Source organism: Hypanus sabinus, chromosome 6 (assembly GCF_030144855.1).
Source record: "Hypanus sabinus isolate sHypSab1 chromosome 6, sHypSab1.hap1, whole genome shotgun sequence".
NCBI lineage: Eukaryota > Metazoa > Chordata > Chondrichthyes > Myliobatiformes > Dasyatidae > Hypanus > Hypanus sabinus.
The window spans coordinates 65,009,039-65,034,628 of NC_082711.1; the positions used below are offsets into that span (position 1 = coordinate 65,009,039).

Sequence of the window (25,590 nt, forward strand, 5' to 3'; positions counted from 1 at the left end):
CCACATGAAGAGCATCAGTTCGAGGAAGTTCTTCACAATGAGCTGCACTTACAGGTCAGTGCAGTTGTACAAATGGGCAGACCGTCCAAATATCCACAAAGAGAAACTGATGAGTGTACAGGAACAAAATGAATAAACAGCTCTGAATCATTTCTGTTAAATTCTCTTTCCCAGTCACTCAAAATTGGATTGCTCGGAAGAAATGCTGGGTATCAATTAAAAAAATGTTGTTTTTGTATTAAACCTATTTTCAGTTCGTATTTTGGGAGCAATACACTTCAGCTCTTAAGAGCAGTCCCATCTGTCTCAATTTCCCTGCTGGCATATCTTCAGGATGTGAGAGGAAATGAAAGCAATCAGGGAAACGTGCAAACATCAGAGGTCCGAATCAGACCAGTCTCCAGAGCTGTGCAGCACCTCCATTGCTGAGCTAATACGCCAGCTATTTAATAAAAATGCACCAGGTAGTCACGCAAAACTGCAAAAATAATAAAACAGGAAGACTTTGGGAATTTAGGCAAATAATCTTAGGACAACTGAAATCATAATTACTTCAAATAAACAGCATAATTTCAATCTCAACATGTAGCCAGATTCCTGATTACATCAGACACTTTGCCGTGTTTATAGATGGATGTGTGGCTGATGTTTAAATATGCTTGCCATATTCACAATGGCATTCTGTACAGACAGTCAACCCTAGCTAGATGCTTCAGCCCTAACCATCCACTCTCAACAAAAGCCTACGCACATCTATATACCTCTGTCAATGAGAGTGTGAGCAGGAATTTGGCCAGAAACTACCTGATGGGTTGCATTAGGTATAAAGGCTGGAAAGGGTAGCAAGCAAAGAACTGTTCACAGAGTACAAGCACACCAGGCCCAGGAACTGCAAGGTGCTTGGACAGAGCACATGTCCAGAGCGCAGTACAGGATGAGGAAAGGTGCACAGCAGTAACATGATCAGGAATGGGGAAAGGTGTTCAAATGGAGTGCAGAGGGAACAAGCCGAGAATATGTGTGTGTGTGTGTGTGTGTGTGTGTGTGTGTGTGTGTGTTTGTGTGAGAGGTGTGAGTGAGTGAGTGAGAGTGCGTGTGTGTTAGTGTGTGTGAGTGAGTGTGTGAGAGTGTGGGTGTCATGAATAGGGTTGGATGTGCAGACAGGAGATGAAAATTGAAGCAAGACCAAGAAGGTGGGAAGGTGCATCAGAGAGGAAGGAAGATGCAACGGTTGCAGAGACTACGTCTATAGGCGGGTGGAGGAAGGACAGAGCAGGAGAAGCATGGTGAGATAATGAAAAGAAAAGATTCAGGGATGGAGAGCAAGAGTGCTAGGAATCAACATTTCCTGGGCAGTAGTAACCTCGATATTTCTAACATATTGGCTACCTACAGTGGGCAACTGAAGACTCTGGAAAGTTGCTGACTCCACAATATCCTCAAAATCCACTGGAAGTATAAACAAGCCAAGGACAGCATCAACTTCTAAACTCCCATCTCCTATGTCAACACCCCATAGTTAGATGCAGTGGATTCTTTTGGACAAGCACATCATTGACATACCTGACAACTAGCCACAAAACAGTCACTCTATTCCAAGCTCTGTCACAGAATTAAAAAAATCGCCATGTAGGAAGAGGAAAAGGTTGCAGTGGTAGAATCTGCAAACTGCACATTAGTCTTACCAACCTCTCCAGAACTGAGTGAACTGGAATGGAAGCAAGTCATCCTTGATTCTGAAGGACCATCTAAGAAAGAGTTCTGAACAGATTAAAACAAAAGCAGTAATAGACAATATTGAAAATGTATAGGTGACCTTTGTGCATGTTAAGATTCTCATATATTTGTCATTGTATAGTTTTCTCAGAAATCATGTTGGTTGAAATTTAGCCACACACACTGTGGGACAGATTCAGTAGCACCAGAAATATTCCTACAAGATTGTCAGTTGCATGTAGATGCTCCAAGCTAATAGAGTCATATAGCATAGACACATATAGCATTGCCCAACTGATGATGTCAGCTATGTTGCCCAGTGAGTTGATCCCACCTACGTGCATTTGGTCCTTGAGCCCTCTAACCTCTCCAATCCATGTATTTATGTACATGGATTTTAAATGTTGCCAACGTGCCTGCCTCACCCACCATTTCTGTCACCTCAATCCAAATACATACCGCCCTTGGCATGATGAAGCTAGCCCTTATGTTTCTTTTAAATCTCTCATCTTGGATCTTAAACCTATGCCCTCCTGTATTTAGTAACCACTCTCTTGGAAAAAGACTATGGTGCTTTCGCCCCATCTATGCCCCTCATGATCTTATATATTTCTCTCAGTCTCCTATGTTTCCAGGGAATAAAGTCCTAGTCACCACGACCTCTCCTTGTGACTCACGCCTCCACATCAAGCAACATCCCAGTAAACGTTTTCTGCACTCAGTGTGATCAGTATTCCAAAGGCTCATAGCATTTGGCTCAGATGGAATCCCCACCCATGTCCTAGATCCTGTACAGATCAGCTAGAGGAGCTACCTGCAGAAATTTTTTATCCTCTCCCTGTGGTTCCACCTTTAGGAAGACCACTATCATTCTGGTGTCTAAGAAAACTAAGGTAGTATGCCTCAGTGACTACTGCCTGGTGGCTCTGATATTCACCTTCATGAAATACTTTAAGAGGCTGGTTATACACACATCAATTCCAGCCTTCCAGACAACATCAACCCACTGGAATTCACCTACAGCCAAAATATATCCATGACAGAAGCTATCTCCCTACACTCAACTCTGGAGCATCTGGCCAGTAAAGACACCTCCATCAGATTATTATTTGACTACAGCTCTGCCTTCAATACTATAATTCCAAGCAAATTCATCACCAAACTCCAAAGCCTGGGGACTCAACACCTCCCTTTGCAACTGGATCCGTGACCTCCTCACCAACAAACCACAATCAGTAAGGATAGACAGCTGAACATCTGGCATGATTGTCTACAACACCATTGCTCCACAAGGCTGCATCCTCAGCCCCCCACTTTATTCCCTTTATGACTGCATGGACTGATTCTGTTCTAACTCCACCTACAAGTGTGTAGATGACACGACCATAGTGGACTGAGTCACAATAATGATGAGGCAGAGTACAGGAAGGAGATAGGGAGCCAAGTGACATGATGTCATAACAGCAACCTTTCCCTCAGTATCAGGGAAACAAAAGAAATGGTCATTGACTTTTGGAACAAGAGGCAATGCACATACATCAACAGTGCAGAGGTCAAGAGCATTAAGAGCTTCAAGAGAACATTACCAATAGCTTGTCCTGTACCAACTACGTAAATGCCATGGCCAAGAAAGTGCACTCGCACCTTCACGAGGCGGAAGAAATTTGACTTGTCCATTTGGCCCTCGCCAGTTTTCACAAATGCACCAATGAAAGACTACTATCTCTGTGCATCACCATTTGGTGCAGCAACTGCTCTGCCCAAGTATGCAAGAAACTGTGGAGCAGTGTGGACACTGTTCAGCACGTCATGGAAGCCAGTCTCCTCTCCATGATCTCTGTCCAAATTTCTCACTGCCTCAAAGGCATGATCATGGACTAGGACTCCACCCCCGCCCAAACTGGACATTCTCTCTTCTCCCCCTTCCCACTGGGCAGAAGACACAAAAACCCAAAAGCAACACAAACAAAGTGCTGGAGGAACTCAGCAGGGCAGGCAGTGTCTCTGAAGAGGAATAAACAGTCAACGCTTCAGGCTAAGACCCTTCATCATGACTGGAAAGGAAGAGGGGAGAGGCCAGAATCATCGAGCAGAAGTACCAGAATGTTCTGGGACTCCCACATTAGCATGCAAGGTCCAGACTGAATGGGTGAGCTCCACTAAGATAACCGGCTGTGTCCACCCTTAAAGCTTTGTGGAGTTCAGCGGCAGAACAAGAGCTTGCTGAGTTTTCCCAGCACTTACGCCCAGATCTGTGCGCATATTGTTTGCAGTGGGGATTGTAAGACTGCAGGAAAGCGAAAGGTTTCATTGAATTACTTGTGTTTTCCGTTGATGCTTTTTAGATACTCAGGAGTATTATTGGTTGATCTTGCATTTATAAAAATGGATAACTTGAATAATATTGTTTGTCATTTCATTTTTAATCATTCAGAATCAGAGACTGCTTCCATCCAGCTGTTATAATACTATCTGAACGATGCCTTAGCAAAATGAAATGGGCTCTTGACCTCACAATCTCATAATAGTCTAGCACCTTAATGACAGCCTGCATGCAAGGTACTTTTCCTGTAACTGATTTGAGGAGACTCTCTCGAATTTCTAAAACATGCACCATGGACAGCAATCTAACTGATTCATCACCACCTGGTGAGGAGGGACAACTGAACAGAAGGAGAAAAGGCTGCAGAAAGGTGTGAACTTAGCCAACTCCATCTTGGCAACTACTCTCCCCAGCATTGAAGACTTCTTCAAAAGGTGGTGCCTCTAAAAGGCAGCATCCATCACTAAGGAGCCCCATCATTTGCCCTCTTCTCATTATTGCCATGAGGGAGGGGATACAGGAGGCTAAGGACACACACTCAACATTTCAGGACAGCTTCTTCCCCTCTGCCAACAGATTTCTGAATGGACAACAAACCCATGACACTTGCATAGTATTTTCCTCCACCTTTTGCACTATGTTTTTATATATACTTACTGTAATTTGTAGATGTTATTGCTATGTACTTGCATTGTACTACTGCAGCAAAACAACAAATTTCTCAACATATGCCAGTGATATTAAACCTAATTCCGAATGTGAATCTGACTTTGGTCTACGTTCCGTTATTGCTTTCCATTGCACTATCACACTTCAGTGTCCCAGTGAAATAATCTGTATGGATGATCTTAGGGTCTTTTACAACAACCACCGATGCAAACACCTCTTGCACTGACATCACAATTTATTTCAAAAAAGTGGAAACATTTCCTCAGCAATGTATTTACCAATTTAAATTTCTGGAATGAAACTCAGACCTCAAACGGCAGCTGAAGTTCCCCAACCATATCGCAACCACCACTGCGACCAGACATTGTCCTTGTGTCCGAGTCTTCTAAGCAAGTGGTGCTGCTGGAGCTGACAGTCCCATGGGAAGATCGCTTGGAAGAGGCCTTTGAAAGAAAGCTATCGAAGTACGCAGGACTGGTCAGCAACTGTCAGCGGGCTGGATGGAGAGCGAGGTGTCTCCCAGTGGAGGTTGGTTGTCGGGAATTTGCAGCCCGTTCCTTAGCCAGAGCCTTCAGCAATTTGGGCATCGAGGGAGAGAGGAAGAGGAGAGCCATCCACAGTACCACCAATGTGGCAGAGAGGGCCTCAAGATGGCTGTGGCTCAAAAGAGGGGAGCCATGTAGTCATGTGTAGCTAGCCGTCTGGACGCAAGCTGGGGTCTGATCTGCCCCGGCTGGGTCACCTGGAGGAGGGTATATGGTGTTGAAAGACCCGAAACACTCAATGATTCCAGGAACATCACTGAAGATGAGTCCAGAGGCATCAGTAGATGTATGCACACAGTTCACTTACACTCTGAGTTCATCAGTGGGTGACAACCACAAAAAGAGTGGTGACAACTGGAGAGTCAGTGAGAGAATGGACTGGCAACCCAATCTGTGTCCTCTGAGAGGAGGACCTCACAAAAACCACGATGAATCCAAGGGAAAGATACCCCCAGGGGTGCATGAGAGGGGGCGGGATGATGAGCACCCCAGTCGGACGGACACAATGGCAACAGACCCAGGTAACAAACATACGACCATGAGGAAGCGGTGTGCATGTTTTAAAATCTGCAAGAACGATCGTGGCTTGACGATCCACCAAGCAAGGATGAAGTGCCTGGCGGGAGCAGGACAACGCGCAGGTGTCCAACCTGGTGAGACGAAGGAGGTGCCAGGTACGGAGTCACCCCATAGTGCCCGGAACCTCCAAGTGTTGCAAACTGATCCCTCTAACATCAAGTCTAATAGGAGGCAGATCAAATGGCCTGCAGCTAACATAACGTCACTGTGGAAACAGTTTGACGAAGATGTCATTCAAATTCTGGAGACAACGGCGAAGGGAGGGGTCGATAGGAAGCCACAAGCCACGACAACAATCATTGTCAGCATCGCAGCTGAGCGGTTCAGAGAAGAGGAGAAGAAAGGCTCCACAACACTTTACTCAAAGAACCAAAGAACATTGAGGACCCACAACATCAGGCAGGAGATGAAAGCGCTGAAGTCCCAGTACAAGGAGGCAGGAGAAGAGGAGCGCATCGGCTTGGCCCAGCTCATGGGCATACTAAGGAAGAAGATCAGCGTCCTCCACTGGGCAGAGTGGCATTGAAGGCGGTGTCGTGAAAGGGCACGAAAACGTGCTGCCTTAATCGCCAACACCTTCAAGTTCACCGAGGAGTTGCTGGGGCAGAAGCGCAGTGGGAAACTGGCCTGTTCGGAGGAAGACATAGACCAACATCTGAAGAAGATTTACAATGATCCTGAAAGAGAGCAGGAGCTGGGGGGAGTGCAACATCCTGATAGACACCCCCCCCCCCACCGAACCAGATGTGCAGTTTGACATGTCAGAGCCACAGCTAGAGGAAGTCAGAGAGGTTGTCCGCAAAGCAAGGGCAAGCTCGGCTCCAGGACCAAGCAGCACCTCGTACAAAGTGTACACGAACTGCCCCAAACTCCTGCTGCGTCTGTGGAAGATTCTGCGAGTCTTCTGGAGAAGGGGGAAGATCCCAGAACAGTGGAGAGTGGCGGAAGCGGTGTGAATCCCGAAGGAGGAAAACGCCATCCAGATAGACGAATTCCGCATCATCTCCCTGCTGTGTGTCGAGGCAAAGATCTTCTTCAGTGCCATTTCTAATCGGCTGTGTACCTACCTAGCAAAGAACACCTATATCGATACATCAGTCCAGAAGGGGGGCATTTCAGGGATGTCGGGAGCATACCGGTGTGGTGACACACCTCATTAGGGAGGCCAGAGAGAAGAAGGGCAACCTGTCAGTGTTGTGGCTTGACCTGGCAAATGCATATGGCTCCATTCCACACACGCTGGTGCAGCTCACACTGACCAAATTTCACGTCCTCAGCAGAATCAGAGACCTTATCACTGATTATTACAGCAACTTCAGGATGTGGGTATCTTCAGGAGCGATTACATCAAGCCTGCACAAGGTGGAGATCAGCATCATCACAGGGTGCGCTATGTCAGTGACACTGTTCTCCCTAGCCATGAACACGCTCACTAAGTCTGCTGAAACAGAGTGCGGAGGGTCCAGAATGAATTCCGCTCAACTGCAACCACCCGTCAGGGCATTCGTGGATGACCTCACAGTCACCCCAGAATCAGTCCCAGGCTGCCAGCGGATTCTGCAGGGGCTCGAAAAGCTGGTGGAGTGGGCCCGGATGCATTTCAAACCAGCCAAATCAAGATCAATGGTGCTGAGGAAAAGGAAGGTGAAAAACAAGTTCCGGTTCAGCATCACAGGTTCAGCCATCCCAGAAAAGCCAGTCAAGAGCTTGGGGAAGGTTTCTGACAGCACTCTAAGGGACACGGCATCCATTCAGGCAACCTGCACCGAGTTGCATGGCTGGCTGAAATCTGTGGACAAGTCCGGCCTACCTGGGAAGTTTAAAGCCTCGGTGTATCAAACATAGCATACTTCCCAGAATCTTATGGCCCCTCCTCGTCTATGCAGTCCGATCTCGACAGTCGAAACCTTAGACAAGAGGGTCAGCAACCACCTCAGGAGATGGCTGGGGCTGCCAGAGAGCCTGAGCAGCATCGCACTCTATGGACACCACAACAAACTGCAACTGCCCTTCAAATCCTTGGAGGAGGAATTCAAGGTAACAAGAGCTAGGCAAGTGATACAGTACAGGGACTCAAGTGATCCAAAGGTGGCTAGAGCAGAGATCCGGGTGAGGACTGGCAGGAAGTGGAGGGCAGAGGAAGCTGTTCAGGAAGCAAGGGAAAGGCTGCGTCACAGGAGACTGGTGGGAGTGGTCACATTAGGCCAAGCTGGGCTAGGATCTTTTCCAACTCCCCAAATGGACACCATCAGAGGGAAGGAAAGGTGCCGCCAAGTTCAGGAGGAGGTGAGAGCAGCAGTGGAGGAGACAAACCTGCAAGGTGGTGGGAATGAAGCAACAAGGAACTTCAACAAGATGGGAGAATGTGGTGCAGAGGAAAGTGACCTGGGCTGAGCTTTGGAAAGCCGAGCCACACCACATCCAATTTCTCATCCAGGCAGTGTACGATGTGCTTCCAAGCCCATCAAACCTGCACACATGTGGCAAAGCAGAGTCATCAGTGTGCCCACTGTGTTCCAAGTGAGGAACCCTGGAGCACATCCTCAGTGGCTGCACAAGGGCACTTGGTGAGGGCCAGTACTGATGGAGGCATGATCAGGTCCTGAAGACCATCACTGAAGCTATCAGCACAGGAGTGGAGTGGGCAAAGCGGTCCGTACCCTCCAAGCAGACCATTGCCTTTGTCAGAGCTGGGGAGCAACCAATACCCACCAAAAGAACATCGGCAGGCATCCTGACCTCTGCAGGAGACTGGCAGCTGTTGGTGGGCCTTGAAATGCAGCTGAGGTTCGCCGACCATATCGCAGCCACCACCCTGCGACCAAACATTGCTCTTGTGTGTGTCTGAATCTACCAAGCAAGTGGTGCTGCTGGAGCTGACAGTCCCATGGGAAGATCGCTGGGAAGAAGCCTTTGAAAGGAAGCTCTCCAAGTACGCAGGACTGGTCAGCAACTGCCAGCGGGCTGGAAGGAGAGCGAGGTGTCTCCCAGTGGAGATTGGTTGTAGTGAATTTGCAGCCCGTTCCTTAGCCAGAGCCTTCAGCAATTTGGGCATCGAGGGAGAGAGGAAGAGCAGAGCCATCCGTAGTACCACCGATGCAGCAGAGCGGGCCTCAAGATGGCTGTGGCTCAAATCAGCCCCGGCTGGGTCACCTGGAGGAGGGTGTATGGTGTTGAAAGACCCGAAACACCCAATGATTCCAGGAACATCACTGATGATGAGCCCAGAGGCATCAGTAGATGTATGTACACAGTTCACTTACACCTTCGTAAATCGATTGTACTGCAATTACTGTACTTGCTCATTTGTGTCACACAGAGATTTGAAAACTAATTTTCACTTAGTTTTTCACTATGGCTGACGGACCAAGATAATAAAACCATCAATAAATCTGCCAGTTAAACATGATTCTTGTAGTTATTTAGTCACATTTCATCAAAATAAAAATCAAACTTTTTATCCTTCATCTAATTAAGTTGAAACTGCAAGAATATATGTGACATCTGAATTTCACTTTGAAGCAGTCACAGTTGTGATTTTGGGAACAGCAGAGAAATAATGAAACAAGAGGCAGATGGCCTTATCATTGGGTCTTTTACAACAACCACCAATGCAAACACCTTTTGCACTGACATCACACTTCATATCGAAAAAGTGGAAACATTTCCTCAGCAATGTATTAGCCAATTTAAATTTCTGGAATGAAACTTGACTGCTCATTTCAGACACAGAAAGTCAGCATTCTAACCACTGAACTAAGCATGAAAATTCGTCAAACCGTAAAGGGACACAGCAGGACACAATGCATGCAAAATTGTGTTTTAATCTATAACTTACAAATTATATTTAGCACACTTATGAACCATTAACAAATCATCACATGATCTAAAAATCAGAAAATTCAAGCCAATGATCATTTTGTGATTTCAAATGGATACGTAATGGGGTACCACAAATGTCTTAGCATCATGAGTCTGTGAAAAGGTAAATAATGGCCTAACACTGCAGCTTCTGAGAAAGTGTGTCTCACACATATGCAGCCAGTAATATGATGGGTACAAGAGATGACTCCTCCTGTTACGTAGCTTGTTGGCATACAATGGCTGTATTCACAGATAACCGCCCTTGCCTATGGAACAAGGGGAGGCCAAACAAAAATATTTTTACAGCTGTGTACTTGGCTAGCCATGACCTGCAATGCTATATACGTGGAATTAGGCCAAGTGCAGTACCCCTTTTCAACAACACAGACACTAGGGCCTACTGTATTGTAAAGTTTAATTGAATCTAATGGAGAACTCTGAGTTAATGGCATGTGCTTTCTAGATACATGTTTCAACAGAAATATCTATGAAAGGAAAAGACGATCTGCAGAAATATTGTGGAAGGGACTTTCTGGTTAAGAAATAGAAGGATTTATTCTCCAATTTGATTGCAGTCAATTTCCACCTACAACAAATTTTATCATCTTAAACATGAATGGGGAAAGCACTACAAGATCCTGGTATAATAGTGCTGGTACAATCATTTCTTTAACTAGTAACCACAGCAACAGATCACAAAACAAGCCCTAGTGGCTACCAGGAAAATTATCTTTGTTAAAAATAGAAAACAATGGATAAAAGAGCACACTGTAGCGGTGTGCTACACGCAACGCTAAAATAACGACACGGAGTCTGTAAACTGCAGTTAAAGAAGATTTTTTTTCAACTTCATAGCCTTGCTTTAAAGCCTCCCTGATCCCGCCCTCCCTGGGCGCAGCTGCTGTAGGGGGCATGTACTCACAATCCCGCGCAGGCTTTTCCCTATGTTGGTGAAGCAGACCTGGCGCCCTTTTGGGACTGGCCTTCGTGCCAGCGCGCTGGCTATTTGTGAGCCGGTTCGAGTGCGCTAGGAAGTGGGTCGCCACAACACCACATTTTTATTCTCGCTAGAATGAAGTCAGAAGAAATCCTGGATTATTAAGAACTGAAGTGCATCTCAAGAGAAGCTCTCTTCAAAGATTGAAAAATAGAGTACAGACTCACAAGAAATGGAAGGAGTTTTCAAAAGGTAACTATCTCTGCAATACATCAGAAAAGAGACTTTCACAGTATTTTATAAAGGTCAAAAAAGATGGAAGGTAATAAAACGGACAAAAGTAGTTTTTTTGCCACGTGTACACCAAACAACACATGAGCAAAGCTCTATTAGAGGTTCTACGTGATATGTTGCTAATACATCAGTAAAACAAATTTTAAAATCAGTAAAATAAATAGCTAACCCCATCATCAATATCATTAAGTTATCTGAAGAGTAGCAGGCTGCCTGTTTCTTTAACCATGAAAATTAAAATGGAGACAATCAACATTAAACCCAGTTCATACCCGAAAGTTGCAAATATACAAAACCACTGACATGCTTTTAGCACATTTCTCACAGAACTCTGGAGAACTCTGAAACCTATGGACATTCCCTTTTGTGATGGTTTCAGCTTAATTTAATTTGAAAGTTTATGAGACTTGATTTTATTCCCAGTCAGAAATCGTAGAAATCAGTTTGCTGATTTTAGCTGTTGGGCCCCTCCACATTCTGCTTTGCCTTTACTTTCCCAACAAATATTACTTATTTTAATGTTCTAATGGCAGAAAAAGTTTTCAGGCTAGTGTATGATGTTCCACAATCCAAATGAATGCAATGCTATATTTTTGAAAAAACTCCTTGTCAACTTGGAAAAGTAGTTAAAATTGGATTTGATGTGATCCAATGATCTTTGCAATAGATGGGTAACATTGAGTATTTAGCTCCACCCCCAAATTCCACTAAGTATTTTAAAAATTTTAAAATAATCAATAAAATTTTCTTGACTAATTTAGCAGATTACTTATCAGATTGTTTCAAGCAAAAGAAAAGGACCTTTAATTTAGCATTGATCTGTAGGTGGACAGCAGAAAAAAGTGCATCCACTGGCACACAACTGAAACATCAATCTTCCTAACTGCTGATCAAAAAGATTGCGTAGATTCAGTGGTGCCTTCTTAAAAGGAGAAAAGCAAAAAATAACAATAACCTGGCGAATTAATTTCAAACACGTCAAGTGCTATTTAATAGATTTAAAATCTGGCTCGGATGTTTGAGCTATATTTCCCCTGTAATGTTGTTTCCTGTTTGGTAGCTAGTAACACTATTTATTTCAACTGCTGTTCAAACCTTTATCAATGTTAATCAGCTCTGAGCTCCAGCAGCTGCCCCATCAATGATGCTTCAGGAATCAATTTCACTGCAACACATAGCGAATCTGTCACACGCCACATGCAGACCATGAAGATAGATCCAAAATGTCGCCTTTGATCAACAAATTATAACAAATTTTAACTATGGATGTGCTGAAAGGTCATTTCCCTATACAGGTAAAATTATCTATATCCAACTGAGCACAGCTGCTCCTGGCAAAATTGCAAATTGCTTTAAAGGTTGTGGGAGATTTCTGAGCATGCCAAACAGTAGCAACAAAGCAATATTTTATTTTCAATTCATAAATGACTGTTCAGCTTCAATCATGTTCATATCAAAGTCAGAGGCACAGGATTCTTCAGATAAATAGCTGGTAATTCATCATAAATACAGCTGGGAATAAAATGAGTAACACAAATTTACTACTTCTCAGTTTAACAGCTCTATTTGTTATTCTCTTTCAATTTCTAAAGTAATAGATTTTCCTCTTGTTATACCATTGCTTGATTTTTGAGTCTGTATTTGTCTTTTTAAAATTCAGTACATGAATGACTAACATCTCAACAGCATTTTTATTTAAATCATAAATATGACTGACTTCAGTTAAGTGTCGCTGGTTCTGACAACCCAAAATTTCCTTGATCTCTGCACACACTATAAAAGAAATCATTATCTGGAGATGCAATAATTAAAATCTGGGCTACAGAATTAGAATTGCATCAGTTTAAACAACCATTCTGGTGAAGACAGCAACTTTTATTTAAAGGTAGAAGTCAATATTTTTTAAGAAAAAAGTTGTATCGAAATAACATTTATCAATCAGACAAGCATTTAAGCTAATGCAATCAATGTATTGCGCTCAAATTTCATGCTGCTTCTAATATTAACATGGGCAATTGATGTTACAGACTACAGACTATAAATCTTTCCAGTGCCACTTAGACAAACAGCAAGAACACAGTTCACTGGAAGCGAAATCATGCCAGGTTATTTCAGCCAGGTCAATGATATACATGCCAATGTATATTTGCTGAATAGATCCTTCTACCCCTGAACAATGCTGTGGTACACCATACTTTTAAAGATAAACACTTTTAAAGTAAAGTGTTTTCAAATAAGGGTAATAAATGTAAACATGTTGATTGATTCAAGTGAAAACATTAAAGTGATCAATTCAAGAATTGATAGATGATATTGAAAACTGTCAAGCAACATCCAATTCCTCCTCCCCCCCCACCCCCATAACCATCAACTCAAATGAGAACATCAACCATAACAGATGAATTTTACTAAGTTCATGAACCAAACAGCAGCACACAAAATGCGGGAGGAATGCAGCAGATCAGGCAGGTCAACATTTCAGGCCAAGGCCCATCATCAGCATGAAAAGTCCTAATGAATGATCTACACATGAAACGTTAACTGTTCATTTCCCTCCACAGATGCTGACTGACCTGCTGAGTTCCTCCTGCATATTGTGTACTACTCCAGATTTGCAATCTCTCGTGTTCTCACGAACCAAATACTGTCTTAAGACACTACCTATACTTACATTGCACATTAAAGAAGAATCATGATAGATGGAACAAATGGGAATATGTCCGCACAGGAGAGACTCACTTACTGCTGTGCAAGGGATATAGGAAATGTGAATGAGACAGAATGAAAGTAGGGAAGAAGTATGTGTTTTGTATCACCATGAGGCAGCATCCTGAAGCAGCCTGTTCACAGTGAATTACTTCTCAGTTACCTAACTGTCAAAAGCAGCAGCCATTCTGTACTGAAAACGGCAAAGCAGACCAATGATCAATTCATCCTTTCTGCAGTGAAACATGAAAAGAGAGAACAAGAGTGAAAGTTCTCTGCCTTTTACCAAAAATACCTTTTAATCACGAAACAAATTGGCTAAACCTTAGAAATACTTCTAAGAGATCAAACTTTTCTAATAGATTACATTACATTCAAAGGATTCTGGGATGACAACCTAGAATAAATATACAATTCACCATGGCACAAAATGTTGTTGTTATGTGACACATGTTACCCAGCACTACATAAAAGCATAGGGCAAAAATACTGATAGGAATGAAAATCATTATGCTATATTGAAACTGGAGTATAGAAGCCTAAACACAATATGGGTGGGAAATCATCACATTGCCATCATTGGCATTATGGCACAATTTACATTAATCCTAGTAAAAACTGCATTTAACATTGGACCTACTCAGAGAAGAACTGAACTTTTAGAACCGAGAAGAGATTAAAAGAAGGGTGATTTGCAGTGATACTACACTGGCCCTGAAAATAAGGCATCTAAAGGCCTGATCTCTAGCTGGCTTCTGCTCAGAATTCCTTTTGGCTTATTTCAGTCCTGGAAGTGGAATGCGACAATTCTGCCATAATGGGGTGTTGTTGAAAAAGAATAATACAATTAAGTCTTAATAAATAATGAAGATTTAAGAAGAATATTGAATTAGAACGGGTGAATTCATTCAGAAAGAGAATGATGAACAAGATGTTTGAAAAAGAAAAAAGGAGGCTACGCTCACACTTTTTTCATGAATCTAATAAGCATCTCTTCAAGCCAATAAATAACTCATTATTAACGCTATGCATGGTTCCTCTGTAGGGATATTTCCCTTTGTAAATGAAATTGGGAGGAACACTGGACGAAACCTACCTGCCCGCCGTGCCTCCTGACAGGCAAAGTACATTTCTTCTTTTAACTCTTCATTTTCACACGCAATGGCTTCCCCGACATTGACAAATCTTCCAACAGCCAGACTCACTGCTTGCCCAACTCGTTGAATTGCACGCCAAGTTTTCTCAGATTTCTTTGGTTTTTCTTTATGGTTGATAAGTGTTGTAATCTATAACCAGTGAAGGAGAAAAATCAAACTATTATTTGAAAATCCATTATAGATATTTTCATTCTGTCTAAATATGCATCTGAGTTCATGGCACAGATTAAAACTGAATTAGAGCAAATAGACAAAATATCAATTAAGAATGACTTCCAGGTGGTTTGGGAATTCACCATGAGTAAATTTGCGAAATCTGAAGTAATTCTACGTAACTCTTTCATTGCATGTAAAGTTCTAGAACATTTAAGTGACAATTTGATAACAGAAGCCATCAGTTCTCAGTAGCGGAACAAGAAAGGATATTGGCAAAATTGTACAATGGACCGCATAATGTACCTCAAGGCACTGTGTGTGTGTGTGTGTGTGTGTGTGTGTGTGTGTGTGTGTGTGTGTGTGCGTCTTGTGTACCATCTGTCATCCCACCTACCGCAACCAAACTAGGTTTAAGTTTCAGATACTTCTATTGCTATTATTTTTCAGTATGGATAGATGGTCCATAGAAGAAAATTAACTTGTTTGCTCTCTCCACTGATACAATCCAGCCTGTTCTGTTTTCAGATGAGCAGAAACTGGTCCCTGTTATCTACTGACCGAAGAAATGGAAGAACTGCGGTTCAGTTGCAATTCTCTGCTGCCTAATTAACTAATTCATGCAAAAAATGCATTGACAAAGCTGAAAGTTTCTTGCAATCTAACAGACAACTAAATATTGAAATAATTTGAACTAACTAAACTCCCGTTTATTAAGTGTTAATAGAAACAAACCACAATTAACTTGGTAAGATTGCTAATAAGCTAATAGTAAAAGCATTAAGAAACAAAAGTACCAAGCTACTTCAGAACACAATTAAACTTTGTGACTTAAATCATAGATACCACGATGAATATCTGAATATCACACAGTAAATCATATCTTTCTCTGGTGCGATAATCTTTCTTTTAAAATTGCAACAGAGTTATGAAATATGATTAAAGTTACAGCAAAATCAACTGAATGTTACCATTTGAACAATTTCACACCTTTGTGTATTTTTACATGCCTGACAGCTTGGCAGCTAAAATCTAGAAATGACACACAGCACAGAAGTCATGATTTCCTTTTCAGTGACTGCTCCCAAAAAAAATAATCATTGTAGCCACAAATTATTAGTGTGTGTGTATATACACACACCCACACACATAAATATTTTTCACACACACTCACACACACATGTAATTCAATAAAGCAAAAAGACCCATGGCCTCTGTTTCATCCAACTTCACCTTCAGCTCTATTAATTAAAGATCAACAAAACATGCCTGAGGTGCAGAAAGGTAGAGGATGTGGAAAGGCCTTACTTTGCCTCAGAAAACAGTTAAACGAACGGTAACAATCTGACACAAATTGAATCAAGCACTTTCAATAATGAAACATTGTCTCAACAGTCTGACAAGTCAAAAATTAAACTGACATCTTTGAAAGGCTAAAGAATGCAGAAACAAAGCAAGCAAAACATACACATATCAGAAATGCCCTCTCCACTGACTCTTCACCTTATCCAGTATTTTTAAAACATCCAATTATTTAAGTGATGTGCCCTTTAAAAGACCTAAATAAAGGCCAACCCAGAAGAAATATTGGATTAGCATGAAAATAACATGGAAGAAATATAGGATTTCTCCAAGAAGGGGAAAATGCAGAATACTTTAAATAGAGTAAATTGATATCAAAAATGACTTAGTATAAATATAATTCAGCAATCATGTCCAAGCATAGCAAAAAAAGAGGGATTGTAGATTATAACAATTCTAATTAACTTTTTATACCAATTCAGTGTAATCTTGCAATTGTTGGTCTGCTAAACCATTTACCATTTGTTAGTAATCTAATAATGGAAAACAGCATGATACACTATTTCAACATTTAACCCTGAAGCTTGTTTTGCTTACAGAGCGAGATATTGCATTGATAATGAAAAACGCCAAATGAGCCTTTAAACACATTAATTACCCATTTGGTTATTATTTAGCTTTCATTCCTTGTATTTGCAGACTTTTAAATGAGCATTTTTAATTAACCTTTAATAAAATTGTTACCTTTTTCAAGGGAAGCAACTGCTGGGGAATTTAGCTCTTGCATGTAATGGAACACGCAGGATAAATTATGTCAGAATTGTCTCAACAAAATTTATCCTGCATGTTCACTGAGATCACAACCTCAGTTGTGTTAGAATATTTTCAATCTACCCTGGTGCTCTGCAAAAGGAACTATAAAGTTTCAAACAAGTTGTTGAACTCATCTGATTTAGAACTTGGTAGTAGTGAAATGGGAAGTATAGGCTGTTAAGATGACGATTGACTGAAGCTGCTCTCCAACAGTGGGTAAATCCTTTGACATTTTAACACCATTAGGCCATTAAATTTACAAAGATCTCAAGGAAAATCATACTGGTAGGTGTTCTAGATCAACTAAAACCCTATATTCCCCAACAACAACACACACAAAATGCTGGTGGAACACAGCAGGCCAGGCAGCATCTATAGAGAGAAGCGCTGTCGACCTTCATCCTGACGAAGGGTCTCAGTCTGAAACGTCGACAGCACTTCTCCCTATAGATGCTGCCTGGCCTGCTGTGTTCCACCAGCATTTTGTGTGTGTTGTGTTGAATTTCCAGCATCTGCAGATTTCCTCGTCTTTGGCCTATATTCCCCAGCTTGCTCTATTCCACCCTGCTCTTCTATCTTTTACTAAATTTCGGCCAATTTCTCTGTTCAAAATCTGACTATTTATTGCTCCTTTCAGCACTTGGAGAGCCACTGCCAAATGATTAAGAGCACCAATCTCTGTACGCCTATCTTCACTATCTTGCGGACTAGTTAGTAGTGCAGGTGGCAGGAACTCAATAACCTGTACCGCATGAGCTGATGAACAGGTTTACTGCCAACTTTCAGATAGTGAAAATCCAAATATTTTGCGTTGGCTTCTACTTGTAACTTACAAGATTAGGTGCTAGACGTATCAATTCCACTAAAGGCAGCACAAGCCCTTTGAAAGCTCTTTGCGGGCTGTGCGAAGCAGATAAGTCGGCAACGGCATGTGACACAAGCATTGTGCATTAGCAAAGCACGTATGTTGCCAGTAGCAGGTTACAACAGCACTTGCCTTTTTATAAACAGACTATAAACTCAGGTATCAACTAAATGCACTATAATCTCCTCCGGCAGGTTGTTTTCTGCTCCGGGTTCCAATACTGGGATTCTCTTGTGTGCCAACAGTGATTGGTGCTACATAGTACAGAAAGAAGCTCCTCATAATAACCAAGCAACACACACATAATGCTGGAGGAACTCAGCAGGCCAGGCAGCATCTATGGAAAAGTGCACAGAGGACACTTCGGGCTGAGGCCCTTCAGCAAGACTCATAATAAACCCTTCAGCTTGTTAAGATGCTAATCAAGATTCACGCTCTGAAAAAATTTACTGACCAACAGATTAGTTCAGTTCAAGGTATAAACCTGTGGACTCTTGAAATCCAAAATAAAATCCCACCACATTGGAAGCACTCAGCAAGTCAGTAAATATCCATGGAGTGAAACAGCCAAGATTTCAGATTAAAGACCCTCCACAGTAACTAGAAATGTGAGAGAGTAATTACTGGGAGAATGGAGATGTTTGTTCTATGGTGCAGAAGAAAGTTGCCAAGGGAACAATTGCTTTAAAATCCTAAAAAAGAAAAAAATAAACATAGTGAAACTGTGGGGTACAGCTACCTCTGTGGACAGAGAGAAAAAAATGGTTAAGCATTGATTGTAAAATTCAATACATAAGTCCTATCCAGGCAGAAGATGAGGGGCTGCTCCTTAAGCTTTTGCATTGAGCTTATTTGCAGTGATGGAGAGATCTACTGAGAGAGAGAGAGAGAGATCACTGTTGGGTGGGACTGAAAATTGAAATGATGGGTGACAGGAACATCAGAGCTGCTCCTGGGCTCAGGACTGAGGGAGTCACCCAATCTCTAGTTGATTCCATGGATGCAGAGGAGAGCACAACGTGATTACCACATGGGGTACACTAGAATAGTACCTACTAGAGATTGCTGCTTACCTGGAAAGACTTTTTAGGAATAGTGAGAAATATTTTTAAAAAAAGAAACAAGTGTTGCATAGGTAGGATGTGGGTGCAGTAACGGTTAGTTGAGATGAAGAATGAACGGACACACATGGGGCTAAGGTTCATTTGAATGATGCAAAGTGTAGGGGAAGAAAAGTTGCATTTGGTGGTGTAATTACCATCCAGCATTATCATCTGCCTCTTTGCACAAACCTAATTTTCCATCCAGATTGCCAGCTTGGATCTCTTGTGCCTTAACCTTCTGTACCAGTCCACATTCGTGGCCTTGTTAAAAGCCTTACTAAAGTTCACATAAACCGCATCTACTATCCTCCCTTCATTAATTTCTTAGTTACCTTATCAAAAGTCACAGTCAAATCCAAGAGACTTGAACTTCCCTACAGAAAACCATACTGATGAATCAGTTCCTATTTTTCCATGTGAACATAAATTCCTAACCTTCAAGATCTTCCCCAACAATTTCTCTACACTGATGCAAGGCTCACTGGCCCATAATTTTCCTGTTCACCATGGTTGCCCTTTCTAAACAAAAGGCAATATTAGTCTTCTAATCTTCTAATAAAGATGCAAAGTTCTCCTCCCTCACTTCCCTTAATATCTTGGAACAGATCTTGGAACAGATCCCATCAGGTCCTGGAGATTTATCCACCTTTAATGTGTTCCATATTTGTAGCACTTCCCCTTCACGTTACAGACATGTTCCAGAATATCGGAAGATCACCACCTCCCTTAGTTCTCCAGCCTTCAGTTTCCAAGGACTTCATCCTGGTGAATACTGATGAGTAGTGTTCATTTAGGATTTTGTTCATATATCCAAACTATGCATAAATTACTTCAAGTCCCTGAGGGAAATTACTCTTTCCTTAGGTATCCTCTTTCTTTTTTTACTTATGAAAGGATTTAGAGTTCTCCTAATCATCTTTGACAACATCCTTTCTTGGCCCTTCTTGATTTTCCTAATTTCTTTCTCAAATTTTCCTAACTTCATCCTTGAGTTTTCTACTATATACTGTACCCTATAAATCTCAAGTAAATCTTTTAATACATCTTTGCTATGCACTTAATTATTTTCCTTAATCAAATGTTCAATATCCTTTGTCAAGCAAGGCTTCCTAAACTTACCATCCTTGCCTTTTATCATTATAAGGACATGCTGAACTCTTAGTAATTTGCTTTTAAATGCCTCCCACTAATCAGATGTTTCCTCACCCTGGCAACTGCTCCCAATCTACCACTCCCAGGTGTAGTCATAGGCAATTGAAATCCACGTTGCTCCATTTAAGGCCCTAGTTCATGGACCAACTTTATCATTTTCCATGTCTAGCTCAAAGCTTCTTGAACATTATCATAGCACCAATCTTGTTTTTCTTTAATCCAATTTGTCTGCACAATGAAAAGTAATTCAACCAGAGCAAAAAAATCCACTTTAATTGGCATTGTCTCCCCTTATTGTAACACAAGCTAACAGCTGCACTCATGTGCATGTGTGCTAGTGTATATAGCAATAAAACCTCAAACACTACTGAAAGATTAAACTTGCATGCTACTCAAATTATTTTACTTTTACGTAAAATTCTTCCCACAGTTAATTCCTCAATTATCCGTTATCCTTTGATCTCACAGTAAAAGTTAAGCAATTACACAGATTATAAAATCATTCAGAACACTTTGAAAACAGCAGAGCCAACAAATTTGGCAAGTGTTATCCATTAAGAGTGGCAAATTGCTTTTACTTCTTTAAAATTTAACCCATTTTGCCAAAATTAATTTTACTGAATGAATGTCTATTTATCTAATTTGATTTTCACTCCTATTAACCATAAGTATCTTTTAACATTTTCCTTTTATTGGGAATTCTTGGTGTACTAGGAATATATTACAGCAACAAGCAAGAGAGAATTTTTCAAAAATGCACCCAACTACACTACTTCCAGCAAGCAATTTACAGTATTCAACAAAAACATGTTTTTAACTCACGGAAAATAATGAAAGGTGATGGTGAGATGCTAATATCAAAATGTTTCACCATGATAAAAATGCATTTGATAAACAATTATTTCACCAACATGGCTGGATCAAAAATAGTGAACTGCAAAGATTAACAGCATAGTTTATCCATTTTATCTGTTTATCATCACTGATATATTCTGACAACTGGAGAGCACAGGCAGGCAATTCAGTGGCATATTAAACAGCGGCTGAGCAGTGTGTCAACTACTCAGGTTATGGTTACTATTTCAGTGGTGCCCAAGGCTTCAGATATTGACTGCTGCTAACTACCTTTACAGAAGGAAATTAGAAAATGTATTCTGTCAATGCAGAGTGCGAGAAGGAAAGTGGCTAACCCTTGGCCATGGGAATAGTAAGGAGGTGAATGGCAAGGGAATTACTGATCAAGTGGGAAATGGGGGTGCCTGGGTAAAGATTTAAAGTGAAGATCAGATGCCACCAAGTGATGTCAAGGGCCTGGAATCTGTCAGGGCTGTGGTCAGTGATTGGGAAATGAATGAGGGAGCAGAGGGAGGAAATGAAAGGGTTAGAGTGAAGGTCGGATGCTGCTGACTACATGTAGAGTAGGAGGGAGCGAGGAGCTCCAGAAGAGCCAGAAAGTAGATAAATTAAAGAAAGGTAAAGATTAGCTTTATTTGTCACCTGAACCTCAAAACATCAATGAAATGCATCATTTGTGTCAACAACCAACACAGTCTGAGAATGTGCTGGGGTCAGCCCACAAGCCCTCAGATCTCCCAGCGTTGACATATCATGCCCACAACTAACCCTAATCCGTACATCTTCTTGGAATGTGGGAACAAACCAGAATGTTTGGAAGAAACCCATATGGTCAGAGGGGAAGTGCACAAACTCCTTACAGTGGGAATTGAACCCTGTTTTCGGCAGGACCTTTATAGCTTTAAATTGCATGCTTGTGGAAACACAGCTTTATTGAAATTGGTTGAACTGAGAGTGTCTAACAAGGATTGGACTTTGGAATAGAGAGATCCAAATGCACATAGACCACAATAAAGTTATGATTACAAGGTATAAAAATGACAAAGAAAACAACTGATCAACACAAGCTTGATTCACAACAATAAGTGCTCGGTTTGGCAGCTGGCTAATTTTCTTGAGCTAACGGTTAGTGTAGCCTATCCCCATTTGGGAACAGATCAATTTTCATGGTGCAAAAATCAAAACAGACACACAATGCAAACAAGTTTCTCAGCTTGGCTGGAAAATGGCAGGTAAATAAGCTGATAGTCTGCAAACAGTAAATTTCTCAGAGAGATGTAAGTAGTAAGGGAACCTAGTTGACACCCAAATATTTGAAAATGATCAGGATCAAAATCATCAAAGACCAAGTCAGATTTAATTGATGGACCGCTTCATCGAGCATCTCTGTTCTATCCGCGTAAAGTGGAATTTCCCAGGGACCAAATGTTCTACCTCCCTTTCCCATTCCCATTTTGACATGTCGGTCCACTGCCTCCTCTTGTGCCATGATGAGGCCACCCTCGGGATGGAGGAGCAACTCCTTGTATTCTGTCCGGGTAGCCTCCAACCTGATGCAATGAATATCGATTCCCCCTTCCATTAAAACACAATTTTCTTCCCCTTCTCTGCTTCTTCTAATCCCCAATCTATTGGCTTCTTACCTCTTCTCACCTGCCTATCACCTCCCCCTGCGTCCCCTCCTTCTTTGGTCCACTCTCCTCTCCTACCAGGTTCCTTTAACTCCATCCCTTTGCCTCTCCTACCTATCTGGCTTCACCGATCATTCTTCTAGCTATCCTCCTACCCCTCTCCCCACCTTTTTATTCTGGCATCTTTCCCTCTTCCTTTCCAGTCTTGAAGAAGGGTCTCACCCTGAAATGTTAACTGTTTATTCATTTCTCTGAATGTTGCCTGACCTGCTGACTTCCTCCAGCATTTTGTGCGTTGCTGGGGGTTTTATGATTTCTGAGGAAATTGAATACAAAAACAGCTTGGGTTGAGACAACTCCGGAAAACAATGGTTTGACTCATTCTGGAATTCTACATTTTGGGCTCCTTGCTGGGAAACCTGAAGAATGCCCAGTCCGGTGAGGAGGGCAATTGCTGCTTTCTTTCACAAGTAGAGATTTGGTAGAGACTTCCAATTGATCAAAGAAACAGTCATGATAAAGAGATAATACCAATTAACAGCCATTTAAAGACAGAAGTTTCAGCACCACTTAAAAGTGGAGAGTGAAAATGAGAAAGACTTTTAGAATGCTTTGTGATTCATTAAACCGAAGAATTAACTTAATTTTAATTTGAAGATGGTGTGGGAATTTATAATATTTTTGGCTTCATTCACAAGGTTTTGGATGAACTACAAAAATTAATATTTTCAATTATTTAAAATAACATTCAAGAAGCACCAACTTTTGGTTCCTATAAAGACCAACTAATTAGGAATCAGTACAGGATAGCATTTGTTTCAATAGTTTGGCAAAAGTCATTTTTCTTTTCATGTCATCTTAAAATTACATAAAATCCTTTGCTTTTTCACTCTGCTTCTACCCATGCAGTCTACTTACCTATGAGTGGAAAGGTGAAATATTTCGAAGTAATCTGCATAAGAATTATTTTGAAGTGACTAATTGTGCAGCTAAACACTCTGAGCATGAAAGCTCAATGGTTTCTTTGGATATCTGGCTGAGAAGACTGGGAGGATCTATGGACCTGGGATTTCAAATGGTGCTTCGCTTGTTTAACAGGAAAAAAAATGCCAGCTACAAATGTCCAATGCGGCCAGCAGAATATATTCTGCCAGAACTGTAATGCCGCCACCTGAATTGACATGCGTTTGATGTCCCTTTGCTAGTTGGTTTGTAGTGAGTTGAGCCATTGCATACTGTAAGTTCTTAATTGAACGCCAGGACCTAAACCACATCTTTTTCTCAAAATAGGCTCACTGAATATAGCGTACCCTCCTGATGAAGGGTTTTGGCCCGAAACGTCGTCACTGCGTCCTCCCATTGATGCTGTCTGGCTTGCTGAGTTCTGCCAGCATTTTGTGTTCTCACTGAATATAGTGTCAGGAGGAACTGAAGTGTTGCTCCTGACCGCAGTGCATATCTAAATACGGGTGTTTTCGCAATGCTCCCTCCCAATTCTTTGTATCAGGTTTATCCCAATGGTACATGTCGCAATTGCTGTCCTCTCCTTATCCTTGATTATAGATACTCAATCCCTTTGCCTATTCCATTACTTATAATGGTTTGCAGCACTTCTCATTACACCAGGAAACTGTCTAGTAGCCACATCACATTGAGTGAACTGGGAACACAGAAGCACCAGTACAAGATAAGCCTTTTGCTCACTGCTGCAACATATCAGGAGTCTGCAGAGATTTGGCATGTCATCAAAAACCTTGGCAAACTTCTATAATTGCATGGTGGAAAGTGTGCTGACTGGCTACATTACAGCCTGGTATGGGAACACCGATGCCCTTGAGCAGTAAGTCCTACAAAATGTAGTGGATTCAGCCTAGTACATCACAGGGAAATCCCCCCCAATCAATGAGCACATCTACGTGAAACATTGCCGCAGAAAAGCAGCATCAATCAGCAAAGATTCTCACCACCAGAACCGACTCTTTTCTTGCTTTTGCCTTCATGTAGAAGGTACACGTATCTCAGGACTCACACCATCAATTACTACTCCTCAACTATCAGGCTCTTGAACAAAAGGGTATAGCACAGGAAAAAGAATCTCAGGATTGTATGTGGTGACATGTATGTACTCTGATAATAAATTTTACTTCAAACTTTGAATGCTCGCATACTCAGTTGATGTCCCCAGACTAAAATAAATCACGTTTCCACCCCTCAAATTAAACTGTCCTTGCAAATAAGCATTGGAATTGTTAACATGCATTGGATCCAGTGGAATGGATGGATTTGGTTTAATACAAAGTTGCAAACAGCAAAGCAACACTCTTTTTCTGTGCATCATGTTCTGGCAAGGCAAATTCAAATGTGCAGGAACAAAAGAAGCTGCAGAGAGTTGGGTACACTGCCCAATTGCATCATGGGACATCCCTCAACACCATCCATCTTCAATGGCGGCAACAGGCAACATCCATCAAAGATCCCCACTATCTGAGTCATGCCATCTTCTTGCTGCTACCATTGGGCAGCGTCTAAAGTCACACACCTCTAGGTTCAAGAACAGCTACTTCCCTGCAAGAATTCAGTTCTTTAATAGCATTTTGTGTGTGTTTCTGTGTATAATCAAATCCTAATCACTAAAGTTTAGTATCACTGTGGCCAATTTCAACACTCTGAGGGAAAATTAACTTTATTGTTCTAATTATATGTTTTTCCTGCGCAAATTGTGTACAATTTATATTCACTTGTTCACTCATCCTTTCCCACTCAACTCCCTCCTGGCAGTTACCTCGTATGCAGAACAAGTGCCACACCTGTCCCTACACCTCCTCCCTCACTACCATATAGGGCCCCAAACAGTCCTTCCAGGTGAGATGACAGTTCACCTGTGACTCTATTGGTGTCATCTACTGTATTCGATGCGCCCGGTGTG

General features: G+C 41.7%; 1 protein-coding gene across 2 annotated transcripts in view; it reads right to left on the reverse strand.

Moving 5' to 3' along the window:
- ctnnal1 (catenin (cadherin-associated protein), alpha-like 1) overlaps positions 1–25,590 on the reverse strand; it is a 285,354-nt gene that overhangs the window by 142,746 nt on the left and 117,018 nt on the right. For both annotated transcript variants that reach the window (XM_059972319.1, XM_059972320.1), the window contains exon 2: positions 14,730–14,919. In XM_059972319.1, the coding sequence (XP_059828302.1) occupies positions 14,730–14,919 (190 nt within the window). The remainder of the gene's footprint in view (positions 1–14,729; positions 14,920–25,590) is intronic.